General features: G+C 42.6%; 1 protein-coding gene across 1 annotated transcript in view; it reads right to left on the reverse strand.

Annotated features, from left to right (window-relative positions):
• Positions 1-21,283, reverse strand: part of KIF26A (kinesin family member 26A) — a 142,746-nt gene that overhangs the window by 110,326 nt on the left and 11,137 nt on the right. Inside the window, exon 2 of the mRNA XM_018556700.1 lies at positions 17,086-17,319. Coding sequence (XP_018412202.1) covers positions 17,086-17,319 — 234 coding nt within the window. The remainder of the gene's footprint in view (positions 1-17,085; positions 17,320-21,283) is intronic.

Below are 21,283 nucleotides of genomic sequence, written 5' to 3' on the forward strand. Positions count from 1 at the left end.
CAGAGCTGTGCTGTGCAAAAGGAACAACAAAATCTAAATTAAAGAAACTTTGTCATGGGAGAAAAAAATCTGCAGCTGTAAAGATAAAGGCACCATGAGGTGCCTGCATGTACCAGCAGCAGCTTCTCCAACCCACATTCCTAATGGTCAGTGGGGCTGCTCAGCATAGTGATGGTCCACAAGGAATGCATTTTGCCTTTATTGTTCTGTGCGTCCTTGCTTGGGAGATTTCCGTCTACTTCCATTCTATTGTTTGGGTTTCAAGACAGATCAGAAAGAAATCTCTTTTATAGCTTCAGACCTCTTTCAGAGGATGACTCCTTATACTGTATGCATTAGGGGAGATTTCCACTAACTTCCCGTCAAGGTAACGAGTGTCTAACAGATTAGGAAGTTAAGAAGAATCCATGTAAGGGGGGCACAGAGAGCATTTTAAACTTAGGAGGTATCAGAAGGAAAGCGCCAGACCAGTTGTGTCCAGAATTTTTTTTTTTATTATCACATTAAACCCCATGCATTGTTTTTTTACTGAATGCAATAAAGAAAAATTTTTGGATACAACAGTTCTTCTGGAACTCTCCTCCTAATTAGGGATGTGCTCAGGATTGGACCAAACGCGCCCCAAACCTGAGCTCCTCCAAACCCCAAAGGACTTCCTCCCAATCCTCCCAAACCTGGAAGGAAGCTGCTTCTACCCCACCCAATCATGTGCGGGCAGGGACTTCCTCGTCCGCAATTTGATGTAAGCAAAGTGATGGGATGGAGTGATGTCATTCACCTTATACGGCTACATGCCTATATTTGATACATTACATTCCCGCCCCTTTGTTTATAAGCAGCTGCAGTGTGGGTGGAAGTTATTCCAAGGAGCTTATTGTTTGCAGGATCTCCGGCTTGGGCTGGGTTTGGTCCATACCTGAGCTCATGCCTACTCCTGATACCTCTAGCCTCATTGAGGCAAGATGCGAGTTATGGCCCCTGTTTTTCAGAGAGCTGCCTGGATAAAAGGTCTTCTACCAGACAAGGACACCCATTTTGCAACCAGGCACTTAAAACCTGATGGAGATCCTAAGCCTTCCCCACTCTATCCAAAGCTTTGGCTACAGTTGGATTTACACAGGACTAGTACTGCATCGGTGATCAGAACACAAAACTCATTTTAAGGAGCTTTTATGCTTCAACCTCACTTGGTGCTTCGAGGACAGCTTTGAATCCCAGTCACTCACACTAGCCTTTTGTTCCAACTGTGCTATGCCAAATTCCTTTCAGCGTATGATAAAATGAAAAAGAAATAGTCAGAGTTACTTGAAAACTTGTGTCATTTGGGAATATCAATTCTGCACGGTGCCGCCAGTAAGGAGGTTTGTTTTTACTGGAATGATGACCGACTATGTATGCAGTCACTTAAAAATGTGCACACCGGGGGTCACAGTGGAAGTGCAGCAGCAGACCAGACTGCTTACTCACAGGCGGAACGTCGGCATGTCTATTATGAGCTATTAGATATTTTAGATGTTTTGTATGGCTGAAAATTATGCTGCCATAAACAAATTTTTACATTCACCCCGAACAGCACATTTACTTTATATTAACTTAATTACAGCTTATTATACTTCAATGGACCTGTCACCTTGCCACTTTATCAGAAGACACAGACGGACTAATAAACATGGGGACATAAAAAATGAGGAACAGAAGTAATTTCTTTTTTCCCATCGGTTTGCACAGGGATTGTGCTTTACTTTTCCCTTGCAGGTCTATCAGTCTGCTCAAACAGATTAAAAACAACGGATCGTCTATGCGTTTTATCCTTTATTCTCTGCAGTTATTCTACAAAGGTGCTAAATGCACTGCCAAATTCAAGTATACTACGGAGATAATGTAGAAATACAGAAATGGAAAAAGTTACTTTAAAATTGCATTCACGTAATTATAACAATGACAAAAATCACAGTAGTTCCCTTTTAAAGTGGACCTGTCAGTAACTTTAGAAGCCTGTCTGAGTAAAGTCCTGGTGTCACAATATGCAGAAACAGAATCATTTCTCCCAAAAATTGGCATCCCTTATCATTAAAAAGCAGTCTTTTAGCTCCAGTCCAGTGACTTTGCCTAGGCTGAAATAATGCCATCAGTCTGCTGCAGGCAGGAGGATGCATTTTACCTGCCCTCCCCCCTTCCCCCAGTGATCAGACTGCAATATTGTAACTAGCCACATTAATATCGTTATGATCTGAATGCATATTCGAACAAATGTCGTTGAATTCGGACAACTGGATGCATCCAAATTTCCGAATTCTAACGCATGCGTATGCGAATGCTTGTTTAACGAACATTCAGATCCCTCTGAATTTCGTTTAAAGTTAAACTAAACCACACATGTGACTGTTTACTGGCCAATCAGATTTTTTTGGGGGGCTGTAGGGGGCTGCATTACAGGCATGGTCATGTGACTTCATTTCAAACCAAAAATTCTGATGGATCCCAAATCCGAATATTGAACCGAATCAAATTTTAGATCCGAAAAGCTAAAGGAATAAAAATCTGAATGGATCCGAAATGAAACAATTTTTTTCCAGGGTTATAGGTCTAATTGTAACTTTTTAGCAAGTCACAAGGTGAGAGGCGGCCGCAGCGGCTGACACTTGCGAACAGAACCAAGAAATGCCCAGACACCAGGATTGTTGCAACAGATGCTCACCATAAATGTTGGATTAAAATGTCTCTGCCCTTACAGATTGAGCCTGGTTCACACCTAGGAGTTTTTGAGCAGTTGGAAAAGCGCTTTTAACTGCCCAACACAAGAAATCCCATGATTTTCAGTGGCCCTGGTTCACACCTGAGCAGAAAAACACCAGCAGAAAAAACACCAAAAATGCCTGAAAAGATACAGGAGCTTTTTTGGGCAGTTAAAAGACTTCATTTGAAATTCCCGAAAACGTGCAACAGAAGCATGCTGCACATTTTCGTGAGCGTTTCTGCATGTTTATACGTGCGTTCTTCCATTGCTCACAATGGTTTATGAGCTGCCAATCAAATGCACGTCTTCAGGCTTTAAACCGCGCATACAAATGTGCACAACGCGTATATAACCGCATGCAGTTAATGCGCAAAAACGATGCCGCCTAGGAGTGAACCCAGTCTGAAGGTTACATGTACCTTGATCTCCTAATAACTGGAAGTGTTACAGTCGCATGCACTTAAAAAAATATATGTGACGCTAGGTCCACTTTAAGGTTTATCGATGTGTCAGAAAAGCAGGGAGCAAGAGACTTAAATATTTTCAAGGATATCAAATAAAACAGTGTACAGAAAATGTATTTCCCATGACATATAATGCACATTCAGAAAAATAAATGGGGTTTCGTCCCTTTAAATGCACATAATCTGGCGGATGACTGATGAAGCTTTCCGGCATCCCTCTTAAGAGACTGGCTAGTTCCCAAAATCACCCTGAATCACCCAGCTCTGCAAAGTGACATCAGTCAGAGAACAGAAACATGTTTAAACAATTAGAAAAAGTGATGAAATCTGTGTTATCACTATGTCAGCTAGGGCACTTTGAAAAAACACAGCATACAGGCCGTTTTGCATCGCCTTCTGCGCCGACGTGCCAAATGTTTCACCAAGTGAATGGAATTTACATGTAAAATTGAAGATTTTGCAGAATTTGACACTTTGGATTTTAGTGGACCAAGGTGGTCCTTGCACAAAGTGTCCTAAGACAATTTAAAGGGCAAGTCTACTCCAAAACTGATCTTCAAATTTCCATCTAATCCTCGTCTTCTTTGACCACCAGACAAAGGTCTGACAAATCCCTTGCTAAAGCTTTTCAAATCAGCAGGGAGTATAAACTTTGCTGATTGCAGAGATATAGGTCTGACTCAGCAGGGGACATGTCAGGCCTCTGCAGAGGAACCACTGCTTCCCCAGAGAGAGCAAGGGTTCTTCACTGCAGCACATTCTTGCCAACATATTCGCCCAAGTTCCCAGGACACTGTCACCCCTGTCCACATCTCACACTTAACACAGCCACCATCTGGGAGGCCCTGATGAAATCATGCCCACCTACTGGGTGGCCGAGCACAGATTATGACCAAGTGGTCCCACCCCTAATTTTTCTGGAACTGCCCACTCACAGCCAAGTTTCCCTCCGTTAAATAACCTTTTCTGAGCTGCTTTACATGCTTGGCAACTTAAAAAAAAGTGTGATGCTGTGACCTTGGGATGCAGCATCAGAATAGAACACCTAGATGCAGGACTGTCCCAGCAAATCCAGGACAGTTGGCATCAAACCGTCAGGGTGCAGGGTTTTATACTCAGGCTGTGGCTGCTTTTTAAAGTAAGACCACCTTTTTTTTTGATGTACCTGGAATGCATTTAAGTGATTTAAACAAACTTCAGTTGGGTGTTTAATACTTTCTATCGCCAACCAGGGACGTCCCGAGGCCGGGTTTCACCCGGAGCAGGTACAGGGTGACATCCCTCCGTCATCATGCGCGGCCATCTTGGCGATACCTGCCGCCGTTTATTTTGGTACAGGACACTGGCAGAGAGAGGAGGGGACGTTCACCTCCCGTCTCCTGCAACTGTCAGACTCACGGCCCATGACCGAGTGCCTGACTTTTCAGAGGTGGTGACACCAAAATGACTGTCAATCATTTTGGTGTCACCCCTCCAATGGTGTCACCCGGGTGCGGGCTGCACCCCCCGCACCCCCCTAGTGATGCCACCGTCTCCAACCTAGAACAAGCATGCGCCAAATGACATCAGAACTCTTCACTTGTGCATTTGTTTCAGGTCAGTGAATCAGTAATAAAGCCATCAGAACCCACTACAGCCATGGACCAAGTATTTTCAGCAGCCTCTATATTTCCCTACGTACAGGTTTTCTTTAAAGAACTATGTTGTATGTACTGAGAAAACCGCCTCCTGTCTTAAAAAAACTCAAGTTAAATATTGGTATAAAAGTTCAAGAATAATTAATGTATGATAGAGATGTCAGGATGAGTCAGAAATCCCAGGGCTGTATAAAGCATTTTGGATTACATTACAGGGTAATTAAAAAGTATAAATCTCTCCAATAAAAAAAAAAAAACGGCGAGTCACTTCACTTCATTCCCATCACTGTGCAATGTATCATTCCACTCCTGAAATATTAACAGCATCAAAATTAATAAAATATGGAATTTTCAACATTTTACAACTAATTGCTAAGTGACTGATGTTTCCCTGCCTTGCCTTTGGCGGGCCGCAAAATGACTTTAATTGCAGAATTTGCATGTCAGCTCTGTGGCGGTTTGTTAAGAATAAGGATCTCTATGAACAATGCAAATTTTAGGATTGACTGTAATGTTACTTGCTAAAAGTTCTCTTTAAAGTACAACCGCCTGCCTTAAAGTGGTTATCCACGTTAATTGATCCCCAGTGTATAGCCAATGGAAACAGGCGGTGAAGTGGACACCCTAAGAAGGATCCGGTACAGGACTTCATACAGGAGGATCACATGACTGCGGTTTTAGGCAAGTAAAATAGACATTCGAGTTTGTTTTTTTGTTTTTTTAGCTCCAGCAATCTGCTTGAGGGGGGTTAACAGTATCCCGAAGATTGGCTTTAAAAGTACATTTATAGGTTCTTAAAATACACAAGTATTTTCATTAAGTATAATACTATGGTTAAAAATACAAGTTTATATAGTTGCTTTTTTTTTTTTTATTCAGGCATTGTCTGCTTAGTCAATCATCAAATGGGAACACTTGTTCATGTGAGAACTGTCTAAAATGCAAATTTTGTTTACATTTGAGAGATTACCTTTCATCTCCTGTTGCATCCGCCTTACCCTTCACACCCTAGCAGTGCTCACTTTGTATAGGGGATGCAAAAAAAGCAGTTTTAATTACCCGATTCTGGCTTCTCGGGCGGTCAGGGCTTACCTCTCTCCCCCTCCGCTCCAGCAATGCCACCTAGGCATCCTCACGTCAATAGACCTTCATATGTCAGCGGTCCTTGGACCACCAGAACCCAGGGGAGAAGAGGTTGCAGGGACAGGGCTAGCGGCCTGGAGGAACCCAGGATCAGGTAAGTAAAAATGCTTTACTCCAACCCCTGGACCAAAACAAGCACCCAACCCTTGCAATGCGAGGGTAGCCCCACTACAAGGGAAAGTTTTTTTTATTTGCCTGGGGTTCTTTTTTATATAATATGATAGTAGAAAAAAAAAAAGAAACCCTGAGCATTTTTTGTTGCATTATAGCCCATCCCCTTCCTAACAAGTAGCAATTCAAGACTTGATGGTGAAAACATTCAGACAGAGGGACCCTGTGTAATATTTATCCATGGTGGTCACTGCCCTTTACAACCTGGAAACAAAATGTGCTGTTTTGTGTCTGTAATTCTACCTCGGAACAAGATTATCAGAGGTTTAGCACACAATGACATGACATGACATTAATACTGACCTTCACAAAGACACAAATGTAATGGAGAGGGGGCTCATTAAGCAATCATCAAGTCCTCTGTATATTGTTATCAAAGAAGTTTCTCTTTGAGACCCACAGAATTGAGACCACACAGAGTGACCTCATAGGGCAAATGCTTTAACCTGCGCACCTGGGCTCAAGCTGGGTCCCAGGACCAAGTAGGTGTATGTTTCCCAGGGCCAAGAAGCCTTGCCACCCACCACGACACAGGTCATTTACCATCATCCACGGACAGGTAAATTTGATCTATTGTAAATATGGATATACCTCCCATATTGCACTGGGAAACCTGTACTATCCACCAGCATGTGACCAAGACGAGCTATCAATGGCTCTTTGAACACTTTGGCTTCCTGAATATGTTTTCACAATCTTGCAAATTCAGACAGACGAAAACACCGGAATTCAATCAGCCAAATATTTTCTTATGATCGTAGGTCCCTTACAATAGCCCTAAACCCTAAGTGGGTGACATTCAGTTTGCTAAAGCAATATGCATTATAACTTTATCAACACTTTACATATTTTCTCAACATAAACTAATGTTCTCTTGGTTTTCATTCCTTTTTCCTATCTCAGGGTTGTTGATCTCCCTCAGCCTCTCTTAGCCATTTTCTAACTTGTAGTCACTCCAGCGTTGGCTGCACATCATTGATCTGGCCTGGCTTCCTGATGGTGGCAATAGTAGGCCATGCCCGTAAAATGTGTGTCACATGGCTGTTTGTATTCTCAACAAGGAGTAGGGTATTATTATAATGAAAGCTGTAGATTTGAAATTGTTGAAAGTAACGTAATATCACATCAACATGTATTCTCAACAAGGAGGGGGGGGGATCGTAGGAGCAAAATTATGATACTTCTGTCAACCTATTACAGGAAGTGCCCGAGCACGGACCCTGTAATATGCTGCAGTCACAGCACACGCTGACCACTTCACAGGGTCAGTAGTAAGGCTGCAGCAACTGTGCTGTGTAACATTCTCCATCTCTGCTTCTTGCATCACCTCTCATATTCAAGCTTCCCGGACAGGTTTGAATTTGCCTGGTGAATGCCAGGCACAAGAGACATGTCTATGAAAGGCAGCAAGGAGGGTGTTTCAGCATCACAAGCAGGTGCCTTTCCAAGATCACCCGATTACAGAGAAAATGGGTGCACTAAAGCAATACTAGAATTAAACACTGAAACGCTCTGTTCCCTGCATGCATCTGGAGGTGTAATTTTGGCTGGAGTGTACCTTTAAGTGTAAAGGATGAGTTTAAAGAGGCCCTGCCACCAACTTTAGGTGGCTACTTTACAACCCACACAAGAACCATGGGGAACAAAAGTAGCCACCCTCCAGAAGGAAGGACAGTGTCAGCACCAATTCAGAGATGATTGGAGGATTTACAGCCGAGTGATACACAAATAAGATACATGTTTGTTAATAGTTAAGATACTTGAATATACTTTTAAGATTTAACTCCTAATTTTAGTATCGCTTTAAATACTTTCTTGCAGTGTTATTGTTTTATTCATATGCAATGTGCAAATTTACTAGTGAATCTAAATTATTCAGGAAGAGTCAATTCTCAAACACAGCAGTATTTATTATTCTTAAACAGCACACAAAAAAAAAAGGTGAGTTCTAAAAACGAATATTATAGTCATTGCGCAGGAAATATTTCAATTAAAGCGACGGTCAGAAAGGGTCGGTTTCCTCCAAAGTCCGCAGTTTCGCCCAGACTTCTCTCACAGGAAAAATGACATTGTTTCTTTAGACAATGATAGTTATAATATAGAAAGTTAACAGAAACAATGTAATCACCAGAAAATGTGGAAATCCATAATAATAACAGGGACGTCGAGAGCTAATTTATGGCAGGAAACTGGAAGGTGTCATTAAGTAGTGTTCCACAGTACTGTTTGGGTTTGGAGTTGTGTAAATCATATCAGAATGGAGCAAAGATTAGGCGGAAAATCAAAGTGCAGGGAAGCAGAAACAAGATCTTCAATACGTGTAATCGTTACTCCAATATAAAGCAGTGATACAGATCTATTTTCAAATACCTCCTACAGCAGGCAATGTTTTTTTTTAAATGTGGAATACACATGTGGTTTTTATTCACACTTCCAGACGACTAGAAATTGCTCACAGTGTATAAAAACAGATCTATACTCAGATATAGACATAAAGATTTGTTAGTCTTGTTTAGGAGAATAAAGAGAAATAAGAGTAATAAAAAGGATTTATTTTCCCAGATAATTTACTGCTCCAGGTTCCCTACTATACCAGATGAGTGATTAAAAGCCTAGGCACGTGGTCATGTGATCCCTGTTAAAGGGCAAGATCAGATGGTCTTAACGTGTTTCCACTTTTGCAGTCAAGTTTGAGAAAACCCCTTTATATGTTTGTTATGTGTTACTATTCACACAGAATACCTCAAAGAAATGTAAGAAAAATAATTCTGACCTTTTTCAATGTCTCTTTGTAGCAGGCCTTTGCAAGTTTTCAAGTGATAGGAAACACTGGCTGTCCACATAAAAAGACCAGGGACAGACTGAGCTCCCCTTCATTTACATACACTGCTTCTAGATCTTTAACTGTTTATTAGTACAGACCAGTGACGTGTGGTACCTTTGGTTCCGGGTGAGGCATTCCCCAGCCTCGCCCCGCTCCCAGTCCAATGAAGCCCCGCCCATATGTCATGTTGTAGCCCCACCCCAGCCCACCGAAGCCTCACCCGAACCCGATCCCCAAGCTAGTGTGAAGAAGGGCGGGAGGAGACAGGGAGGAGCCTCCCTGTCCCTCACTTGCTCGTCACTGCTGAGGCATCGAGGTCGATGGCCTCAGTGGTTTTTTTCTTTTCTTTTTTTGATTAGAAAGCTTGGACCAATGGCGCTTTGCCATTGGTCCAAACCATCCACAGAGCTCACACCTATAACACAGAGTAGAGGCTGTGACAGCTCTTGCCTCAATAATTAGGTTACACAAGCAGTGGGGAAGCCCACTGCTGTGTAACCTAACTATGTGTCAAAATCTAGATGCAGCGCCACCTGTAATTAACAGGCAGAATTCCATCCATGACAGGTTACAGAACAGGGAGGCTCTGAATGGAGAAAAAGCTGTCAGCTTCAGACTTGAAGCTGACAGCTTTTTCCTCCATAATACTAGGTGAGGCTCTGCCTCACCTGCCTCCCCTGATTGCATGTCCCTGGTACAGACAATGTTTACATCTAGTTTACAACTGATAATGAGATCTGCCAGCACAGAACAGACAAGGCCAGCTCAGTCCCCCTTTCATTTTAGAGCAAAATTCAGTACGGAGAACAACTTTTCTTTCAGAATAGGACATGTTTTATGCAAGCAGTAATTTAAAAAAGAAATAAAGTTATGGAAGGTGAATGAGAAACATAACAAATGTTAAATAGGCAAATGTGGAACATGGCTACATTCACACTATGGAAATGTTGTATTCCTACCATAGGAAACCCAAGTTGCCAGTTTAGATGCGGCCACTGTCACCCATTCAAGGCGATGACCAGGTGACAGCAGCCGCATCTGTAATTGGCAGTCTGCATGTATTCGTATGTGATACAATTACATGTGGTTTGGAATAGATCTTTCCCCCGGACCCATCTATCACATCTATCGTCTATCTATCTTGCTGATGCAGCTGCTGTCACCTGGTTATTAGGGAGCGTGAGCACTGGTGATTGGAACAGTGTGCAGGAAACATGTCAGACCACTACGCTCTATGTTAAGCAGCAGTCTGCATCTCCAGCAATTTGCCGGTAGAAAGGCATTTTAACTCTTTTTGCAGAACATTAATACATGAAAAAAAATAAGGACACCCAAATGTATTACAGTTTATATAGGCCGAGTGCATCACAGCAATTACAAATTCAAAGGTTAAATTGGATTTTAAAGCCCATAAAATGATAAAAAGACAAAACTGCTTCAATATTCAGCTTCAATCCAGAGATTTCCCCCATTTTTTTTTCCTGCCGCTAGATAGCCTTACTCTGATGGCCAGCATCATTCAACTCACTTCTGAGACCAAGTCACCCCAGACCCACCCCTGGCTGTGACAGGACAGTGAAAGGAGAAGCAGCACAGTAATGAGCTTATTTCTCTGTCACTCTGCTTTTTCCTATTAGTCTGCTTCTTGTCAACACATGGACTGATTGGCTCAGCCTCGAACACTCGCTCCCTGTCTATTTAAAATTACAAACACCAATAGCAGGCTGGCTATTGTACCCACCCACTGAGCAGATGAGCGGAACTGAGAGACAACTTTCTCTCTCAGGCCCACTCATCTGCTCATTGGGGGGGGTTTCAATAGCCAGCCTGCTATTGGCCATTTCAAATTAAAATAGCCAATAGCAGGCTGGCAACTGCTCCCAGTTGCTTACATTCACCTGTCGCTTGCAGAAGCTAGCCGGCAGAAAGATTGGGCCGCTCGAGGGGACTGGGGGTCGCCCTGCAGGTGAGGGGCTGCAAGTAGCCTAGAGCGCAAAATAGTCTAGCATCGGCCCTGCTGATGCTGGGTCATATACTTCTACTTACTCTGCTTGTAAGAGGAGGTGTCTGTACAACTCTGCAAGACTAAAAGGTAAGGCCGGAGTTCAGCTTTAATTGAAAGTCCAGATGGGCTTTGATGCATGTGTCCTAGCAACTTGAATTCCATACTACAGTCTGTGGTATGTACAGTGTATTCAGGAGTTTTTTGGCATATAATAAACAGCCCCTGAAGGAGTCTTCCTACCGCCACATTATCACACAGTTTCTAGAATAACAGTATGAGGAGTAATATCAACACTGTAATTAGGTAATATAAACAATTCTTTATATGGCACCGGTGTAGTGCACAGACGTCTATAAGATAAAGGAGAACAAAACGGTTAAGCTACTTGGCTGGAATGGGAACTGTTTATATAGAGAAACTTCCTTCCATAACTCTACATTATGAGGGTTTTATGACATCCACTAGCGCTGCACTTAGCTAAATCCTGGACATATATTAAGATTCCAATGTGCTATAGTCAGGGCATGTCACAGCCTTGTGTCCACACCTGTTGAACAGCAAGACTGAACACGCTTGTCTGCAGTCCCGACATGGCACCACATGTGCTTTTTTAGAATCTTGTTATCTACTGACATCTCTGCAGGGCCGGGGCTCCGTGGCTGATGGAGGTGACCACCTGTTCCCCATTTTGTTTGCCGTCCGCTGTGAATAATTTCTTAGAAATCCTCAATTCATCTGTTTAAAAGGGGAAGTGCCCATATTTCAATCGCATACCTCTTTAGTCAGCCAAAAGTCGGCGTCTACAAGTCTGGAGCTGTGGGATGCAAAGGTGCCATCCTCCCTCAGTAAGCTATTAGTATTACGATGAAGAAAACCGGTCACATATATACGGCAATTGAAACGGAGCGTGTGATGAAATAATGCATGCGCAGAGATTACCATTAGTAAAAAGATAAAATCGCATATACAAAGCAAAAAATCGGTAGATTCAGAAATATGGGCAGCTGAAGTTATATGCAAATTTCAACTTTTTCTCTAAAAGGTTTAGATGAAGCTGAACATGCACATTCATTTTTTCTTTGTCATTGAGTCACGGGGCATCCCAAGGCCGGGTGTCAACTGGAGCGAAGACCGGGTGACACCTCGCCGTGGCGTCATCGTGCATGCGCGGCCATCTTATTTACGCCTGCCAGCGGCCATCTTGGTAACACTGTCAACGACCGAGTGCCCGACTTTTCGGAGGGCGTGACACCAAAATGACTGTCAGTCATTTTGGTTTCACCCCTCCATTGGTGTCACCCGGGTGCAGACTGCACCCCCCTTGTGATGACACTGCATTGAGTAAAGTAAACCAATCATTTCCCCTTATCCATGCTGAACAGTGTGGATGGAGGAAACTTACACTGCTGAGATCTCGCAGTTGCTTGAATACATGAACAGCGACTGCAAATGATTGGCTGCAGTCATTGTTCAGCTGACATTTTACCAGTGGGCTCCCTAGATTTTTCAATGGAAGTTTGTCAAGCCCAGTGGGGCCACCCACAGTTTGAGTTTCAGCTGATTCTAAAGAATCGGCCAAAATTTGAGCCATGCATGGACAGCTTTAAACTCTATGAGCTGGACAAATTTACTCTGTTGGTGGCCTTGTCAGCAGCCTTTTGCCCAGCATCCTTCGATCAGAAATCGCCCTAACAGGGACTGCAGCCAATCAGCTGCAGACACTATCCAGGTATTTTGACAGAGGCACGCCCAGTGGAATCTGATTTTTTTTTCCCATTCAGCCCGCATGCAGAACAAAAAAAAACAAAAAAACCTATTGGTCTTTGGCCAGCTTAATGAAACCCCAGATAGCAATAAAAAAACAGACAACAGTTCTAATCCTTCCCTACTCTATAGTAAACTAGAAGAAAAAAAAAGTTTTTGTCTTGACAAATTTCAAGGCCGAAACAAAGATCACATGGTTTCTGGCTACCAGGACCATTATTGGTGCATCATGTCATTAGAGGCTGCAGGGAGGATCAGCAAGGTTCAACCACTTTGCAGCTCTTGTAATAAGATAGCAAAGTCCATTTACATAATAAGCAAATATGCCCCCCCGTTTAAATAATAGGCAAATATGCCCCCCAAATCCATATATCATTACAAGCTCTACACACACACACACAAACAGTGGCTGGCATTATGCTTCCGGTTACTTGCTAGGACCACCTGGCATTCTAGCAATCAAGCAGCAGTAAAGGAGTTGAATGATGACAGAGGGTTGAAGATCGCCGCCTCTGGTGTACGGACTCCTTTACACCAGAGGTCCCAGAGTTCCCTCTGACATCAGAGTCCCCCCTTACATCCAAGTATGGGGAGAAACCTGGGACTGTGATGTAAGTGGGATTGTAGAAATGTCACCAGCACACCAGTCCTTCTAAGATTGCAACAGCTTCATTTATTGAAGTTCTTTGTCATATGAACAACCATATCTGATGTCTGATGTAAGGAGGGACTCTGATGTATGGGAGGACTCTGATGTATGGGGGGGACGATGCAATTTCAGTGCTTGCCATAGGCGCTGTTTCTGTAGAAACGCCTCTACACACAAATAAAGTTTTTACAACATTAGCCAGCACTTGTAAGATTTACAATAAGCTAAAGCCTTTCACATTTGTATTTTAAAGACAGAATATATATGAATTTGTATCCTTCATACCAGACAAAGTGAATGCCAAGCAGTATTTTAAATTTTTTTTGCCTTTAAAACGTGAAAACACAATCTAACGCGTTATTGTCGCAGATCCCTCCCATGTCACTGGGAGAGGTCGATTTCCTTCCTGAGCCAAGATCACACAGTGCTGCCTTGGGTCACCCTGTCATTAATTGTCACGGCCGCTTTCTTTCTCACAAGCATTAAAAAAAAAAAGCAGCAGATACAGTGAGGAATTTGTTCAGGCAGCTTATAATTATTGCCCATTCTGCAGCCTTGGAGAAGGCCTGCACGTCTATCTGAGCACCAGATGTTGGCTGGAGCCCTGGAACAATTACAGCTCGCTGAGGCTTTATATGAGAAGAGAAGCGGCAATGTGCTGCACATTACAAGTCAATCAGCTTTCCCGTCACTGATTCGAGTGTTAAAAATAAATATCCACATAATATGTTCAACAGTTCATGTTAACATACAGTATGCGCTCAGATGGTATGCTTTCAGTTCTAGTTGAGCTAACATTGGCCACTCTACAGTAGGTAAAATTTGGGGGTTTTTTTTAGCTTTAAAGAACAAAGACACATATAATTATTATACAGGATATATATAGCGCCAATAGTTTACGCAGCGCTTCACAATATAAGGAAGACATTACTATACAATTCAAGACGGTAAGGAGGGCCCTGCCCGTGAAAGCTTACAATCTAAACGGGATGGGCAAGTGATACATGAGGAGGTACATATAACCACATGGGAAACAATTCAAAGTTTAATGGAAGGCCAAGGGAAGGGCTACGGTCTGTAACCCCACTGGGTAGATTTCCTCTCACTTTTTGTTTTAGCGACACCGGGACAACAAAAAGAAAGGAACTGGGGTAAATCATACAAGAAGACTTGAACAGCAATATAGACAGAATTCTTAACCCTTCTAAACTTGTTTTGTGTATGTTTTTGTTACTTATGAAGTATCCTGATCAATGTCAACTTGTCATCAGAAGAGAAAGTGAGAGGAAATCTCCAAAGTGCAGACTGCAAGAAAAACTCCATGCCAACACAAAAAACAAAAATAATATTTGACTAGAGCCAGGGGCGACCCCCCTTGTGACACCACTGACTAGAGTTACGCTTCATTTAAAGTTTGATAAAAATTCAGTGCAGGCTAACACTCTCCTGGTTTTTCAGGGGATAAGACACATGATTCTGTAAATCTCATACTGCAATAGGAGTGGGTGAGATTGCAATTATCATAGAGAAGACAACACAGGAACCAGTGAAGACCTTGGACTGTGCAAAAAAAAAGAGGGTAGAAGGTAACGGGTTAGTAGCGGTCAACTTAAGGATCCGGACACGTAAATTTATTGTAGAAAATATATATAATTTTATTGAAAAAACAGACACTATTGCACATTGGATTCACCGATTACCATTAAAAACATTAATTAGGGCAGACACATTAGGGCAGACACAATCAGTCGGATCTCCAGGAAGGAACATACCCCTTTTCTCAACACCTTGGACTGTATTTTCAACCAGCAACTAGGAGGATACTGGGCACTACAGGAATTTATCTCAAAGCAAGACAAAATAATGAACTGGAAGACAATGGGAAACAACAGGTAGGCAGTGTCCCTCTGTGCGAGTTTCATGCAAAACTCTCATATTTTATGAGATCAGCATTTAGCAATAGCCAGTGTTGTGATGACATAAAGCCCAAGTATTTGAAAACTTTTTTCTAAAAAGGACAAGAACATATCAAAAGTACTTTTTTTTTTACAGAACACAAAAAGCCCGGATAGCAACACTAGTTGCTTATACTTCACCTTCAAGGAGAAATATTTAGAAGGGGCACATATAATGAAGCATACTCCTAAACACTCACAAAGACACATTGCTATAACGTACACTATCACAATCTGAGCCTCGATCATCAGTGACTTTTATCCCTAGCATGTCTCCAGCAGTGACGTATCACCACCACAATTCCCTGATCAGCACAAATGCCACAGCCATTCCAAAGCCAAAATGACGGTGTCACGCTCTCCAGGGAATACTCCTTAATGCAAGCTCAACAAATAATTGTGGAGTCCAGCCGTGAGGAAAGGATGTTGGTTACGGTGGTACAGCAGCATGAGGTGTGACCACAGACTACTGCAAGGAACGCTCCTTTGTCTAAAAGCCAGTGGTATATCAGTTTTAGGTGGAGATGACCTTTAAATGTAGCAGGACCTTTTAGAGAAACTTAAAGGGAATCTGATACTCGACAAGTACCAGATGCATCTTTTCTTTTATAAAAGTGTTAGGCTCTCTGCACATACTCAATACATGGAGGGAGCAGGCAAATAGATTCTTAAAAATCTTCTCTAAATATTTTCCTGAGGGTAACTTCTCCTTATGCCATGTCCAACAATACAAAAAACCCTCCAAAAACTAGATAATGTAAATGTAGTTTGCGAAGGCTAGGTTCACACCTAGGCGATTCAGATGGCGAGCTGTTTTTGTACGGTTGTCCTGCGTTATCAATCGCGCGACTGCCCATTGCAAAACCGCGCGGTTGTAGCGCATTTTTCAATACCTATGGGACCCAAACCACGCGACAACCGCCGGAAAATAGCTCCTGCACCTTTTCGCTCGACAGGCGATTTCGGTCACGCGACACCCCGCTAAGGTGTGAGCAGCCTCCATTGACTTCAATGCGAATCTGTGCTTTGCGCGATATCGTGCAATTCAAACCGCATGATTAATCCCCTAGGTGTGCACCGGACCTTAATGAAGCTGTGTGGAAAAAAATGATATCTACAGCCTTGAATCTATGCACTTGCATCTTTTAGCATGGGATATCACAAAGCCAAAAATGGTAATTCAAAAGATAATACTCATCAATTAATGGTATGTGGGAGGTAATGTCATGACTAGTGGGGAGTTTCTGCTGCCAACCCCAGACAACAGCCAGGGAAGAAGCCACGCTGCTTTTCTTGACTTGCCCACCCACTAACACACATGATAAATGTAAACGCTTGATGGGGGTATTCACTTACAGTGAGGCATGGCACGAAAAGCTGTATGCTGAAAAATGTAGAACTTGTTTTTATTTTTCAAGAGAGAACTGCATGAATGTATAGGTAAAGTAGTCACTGCACAGATAATATGTCATCCTGCCAACTGTTGGTGAACCATAAGTGCCAGCATCAGTTGCCAACTCAAGAGACCCAGAATGCCTTCACTTAGATGTTGTTTGGATAATTCAACAAGCTCCAACAATCTAGCTCCTTAAATAGATTCATAGTAACGGATCATAGCAATAACACATCAAAATGGTTCATGCTACAGTCCTGTACAGACATAACCTCATGACTTAACCTTTGACTTAATTATGCAGGCACGGAATTCACACTGGTAGAAAGATGAGAGTTCTTACCATGGTGGAGCCAGGGACAGCCAGCTTGAGGGCTTGCTTCTTCAGTTCTGCCAGTTTGGCTTGACAATATGGGCACCATTCTCTGACCCCAGGCCCCTCCGTGTGTCCCAGCTCTGATAGAGAGGCTGCCCCAGCCCCCTCCGGAGGGGGACGACTGCCCTGCAGAGCTTCATCCACAGACTGCAACCTTTTCCTGGGTGCTGGAACCTCCCTGCCTGGGAACCGGTCTGCAACCTGAAGGAGAGAAATACAAACCAATCAAGCACATGCAAAAATTATACTGCTACCACTTAAAACTAAACACAGATAGATCAACAAGCAGTTCTTCTATGTCTGAAGAATTACAAATCCCAGCAAGACTGGTAGGGCTGCAGTACGATTCTGCAGAACGAGTAGCCAACTGCCTCTAATTTCCAAGAATGATCCCAGTTCAAGAAACTTTTGCCCCCAATTTTCGAACCCAAGTAAATGAAGAGGAGCCCTAAATTGACTGCCAGATGCACAATCATCTATTTTTTGTTTCTTTGGCTAAACCCTTTTACACCAGTTCAGGAGATGTGACATAATGAGGGGAATATTGCAGCTTGTGGTCTTTTAGGTCAATAGCATCCGAGACTAGAAACCAAAACAAAAGGCACATGGTTGAGCTTCAACGTGGACATACAAATAAACATTAAAGTCTGATACAAGTAGCAATAAAATTTAATAAAAGTGATACGTGACTCTACATTGCAAACACACAAGAGAAACTGATAGACTAATGTTCTACAACTAAATGGTGACAAAGTGGCTTAGCTCCTAGTTTAGAATGCTTAGCTCCTAGTTTAGAATGAAAAGCAAAAAAAAAAAAAAGAAGTTATGCATCTTACCGGCCGCATTTGATTGGTATATGCCATCCTGTCCAGCACAGGAATCATAGCTGCTCAATCCCTTAGCTGTGCTAAGCTAGCCTTAATAAAAGTCAGTCCATGGATGGGAGTACAAAGCCCGATCCACATAACCAGATCTCTCAGGACGTCTCCAAACTATCTCTCTCTGGTGTTTACAATGTGCCCAGCACGCTCTAAGTGATTTCCCCATCCATGATCTCTCTTTTCAGGAGGGAAAAAAAAAAAACTTTACAAATTGTAGGTATGAGCTGGAGGGTCAGGGAAGGAGGAGCCTCCTCTGTGCTGCTAAGGACAGACTAATCAGGAAAAGAGGCTGTGAAACTCCATCAGCAGCAAGGAGGGGGGGTTTTGGGTAGAAGAGGAAGGGAGGGAGGGGGGGGACGCAGATTATAGCCATGATATTTCACGTTCCCACAGTAATGCAGGTCCAGCATAAGAGCAGGAGGGGATGCCCCTGTGCTGGAGACACCATGCCCCGGCTTGCAGTTTACTTTAGAACAAGTTAAGGGTAAACAGTACATCAAGACAGCAGGGGCCAGCCTGTGTTGACTTTGTATATCTGATACGTGTGGAACCTTTCTAAAGTGATTTTGTCTTTCAAGTGCAGTAGGACTGATGAATAAGGAAGATAATTTTTGGCTGCATCAAGTGACAGCTCGGGGTGGCAGAAGATGACCGCCGACCAACAGCTCTTGGGGGGCATCAACTGCAAAAGCTAGAACCTGTAGCTATTCTTCCCTAATGGCATCAATAGATGCTCCTTGCACTATAGTACGGCTACCCTCTGCACCGGTGTAAACTTGCCAGTTTGGTGAATTCAACCCAGCAAAGTTTAGGGCGGGGTTGGACAAATTAATGTGGAATTCAGGAGTCAGCAGGACTTTTTTTTTTTTAGGTGCCCGCTCCATATACAGCAGTAGGGCTGCAGCTAACTATTTTTTTCATAATCGATTAGTTGCCAGATTTTCGATTAATCGATTAGTTGCATTAAAAAAGAACACTCCCCCCCCCCTTCCAATCAATAATGAGAATAGTTGACAACCATTCTCATAATCGATTATTGATTAATAAACTAGAGAAAACCTCAAAAGTTAGATGCCACCTGTACTTGTTGAGGAGGATTGACTACCTAGCTCCTGAGAATTGTCCAGCCCTTGTTTGGAGAGTCCTGGAAATGGTCAAGTCATGCCAAGCACTCTATAGGTCACCCAAAATGACTCAATTTTCGGATGATTCATGCTGAATCAATAAAATTCAAGCCATGGGTGGCCCTGCAAACACCACCTGAGTCAACCAAAATCAATTTAAAAATATCAAATGAGCCGGGTGGAAGATTATCATCCAAAGAGTGATTGCATCCTATCAAATGCAGTCTCTGTTCGGCAGCTTAATTGGGTTCACTGGGGTCCACGGCTGCCCAAATACAACAGCCAGCAGTGGAGCTAGCTGTAACATGGATGGGCGAATTGGTTGGTTTACTCTTGCTCACCGCACGGGCAGAATAATAATTGGTTGGTTTTCTCTTGCTCACCAATTGGGCTAAATGAGAGGTAATCAAGCCATGTATAGTGGCCTTATTAGTGGCCTTATTAGTTGGCTAAGAGTGGCCATAAACAGGCAGATATCATTGTGGGAATGATGGGCAGAGATACATCTACCTTACCTGCTGCCAGGAACAACAAAACCAACCAGCGACAATGCACATGCATTCATTTTCCTCTGTTCTTCTGCAAAAAGGTCAGTCCTACCTGCAGTCCAAGACAGTGGAAAATCTACTTGTACTTATCTAGCATCTCAAGTGCCTAAAGCAATCCGCATCATGTTCTAGTGACCCAGTGACAAAAACAATACTTTGAATCAAGATCAGGATTGTCTGTAATCATCGATAAGGATTTCCATACACAGCTCAATTCTGTACCTATTCAACAATTGAACGCAAACATGTAGAGCACCTCTAGGAGGCAACAAAAAGGCGCCTCCATACAAGGCACAACTGCTGCAAGCGTCATCAATCTATAATTAGTGGTGGTGCAGTACTATACTTAATTGCTCTTTACACTATATTATTAAAGTACAACTTTTCATACAACTGATATTTATTACAAAAATGACAACTGGACTAAACCAAAAAAGTGACAACATTTTCATTAAAGCGTATCTAAACCCAAGAACACAAATGTAATATAATGCAGCTTTCCAGTCCTTGCGGTGTGGTGGCTGCATTACTTTTATTTTTTCAGGCTGTTTTTCCCCATACCTTTCACCTGGTAATCCTGTCGGAAAAGCTGGCCATACACCTATAGATTATCTGCAGATTTATTATGGTCAGATGGAAAAAGTGCAACAGATTCCTCTATCTACGCTAAACTGTGTGGATGGAGGGATCTCCCACTGGGCCAAGCTTCAGTATCTTGCTAGTCGGCCCCGCAGGCTGTCAAAACAACTGAACAATCTGATTGGATGTAGGCATTGTTCAGGTGTTTTGACAGGCAGTGGGGCCGACTAGCAAGATAATAAAGCTTGGCCCAGTGGGAGATTACTCCATCCACACAATTTAGAGTAGATGGAGGAATCTGTTGCACTTTACCCATCTGACTAGGGCTGCAACAACTAATCGACATAATCGATTATAATCGATTATTGAAAAAGTTGTCAACTTTTTCAGTCATCAAACACTCCCTGTCCTGGGTGATGGCACTCACTCACTTTGATGGAGGAGCAGCCTCGTCACCGTAGTACATGGCTACAGAACCACTCCCCCCTCTTCTCTTCTATTTAACACAGGGGAAAGTGTTCTGCAGTCCACAAACACAAATGGGAACAATGTAACTCATAAGACCGCACCATAGGCAGAGTGCAGTTATCAGCTTACAAGGTTTCTGCAGTAGTAGAATCAACAGGTATTGTTTGCACGTATGCATAGCTAAACCTTTTCAATGGTATAGTTGACAGGGAGCAAGTAAGAGAAGGTAATTCTTTGGATTTACACTCTCCTTTAAACAAAGGTTCAGTATCTCAAACCTAAATAGGACAAATTTTTGTGCATATTACTTTGTTTGTTCCAGTCTTGACATTTGTAAGACGAGAGTTCTTCTTTAAATAAAGACTAGTATGATGAACTTTATTAGGCCATATTGTAAATGTCGTCCATAAAAGTAATAAGCCCGATAGAGTAAATGTAACTTTGGTTACTAATACTTGGTAACTTGAGACTGAACACTCTATATATCTCTTGCATATACAGGAGCCCTCTTGAATTTCACTATTTTGCTTTTAGGAAGAAATTTCAGCAGCAACTCTGATTGCTG

The sequence above is a fragment of the Nanorana parkeri genome, unplaced genomic scaffold (genome assembly GCF_000935625.1).
Source record: "Nanorana parkeri isolate BGI_ZX_2015 unplaced genomic scaffold, ASM93562v1 scaffold12, whole genome shotgun sequence".
NCBI lineage: Eukaryota > Metazoa > Chordata > Amphibia > Anura > Dicroglossidae > Nanorana > Nanorana parkeri.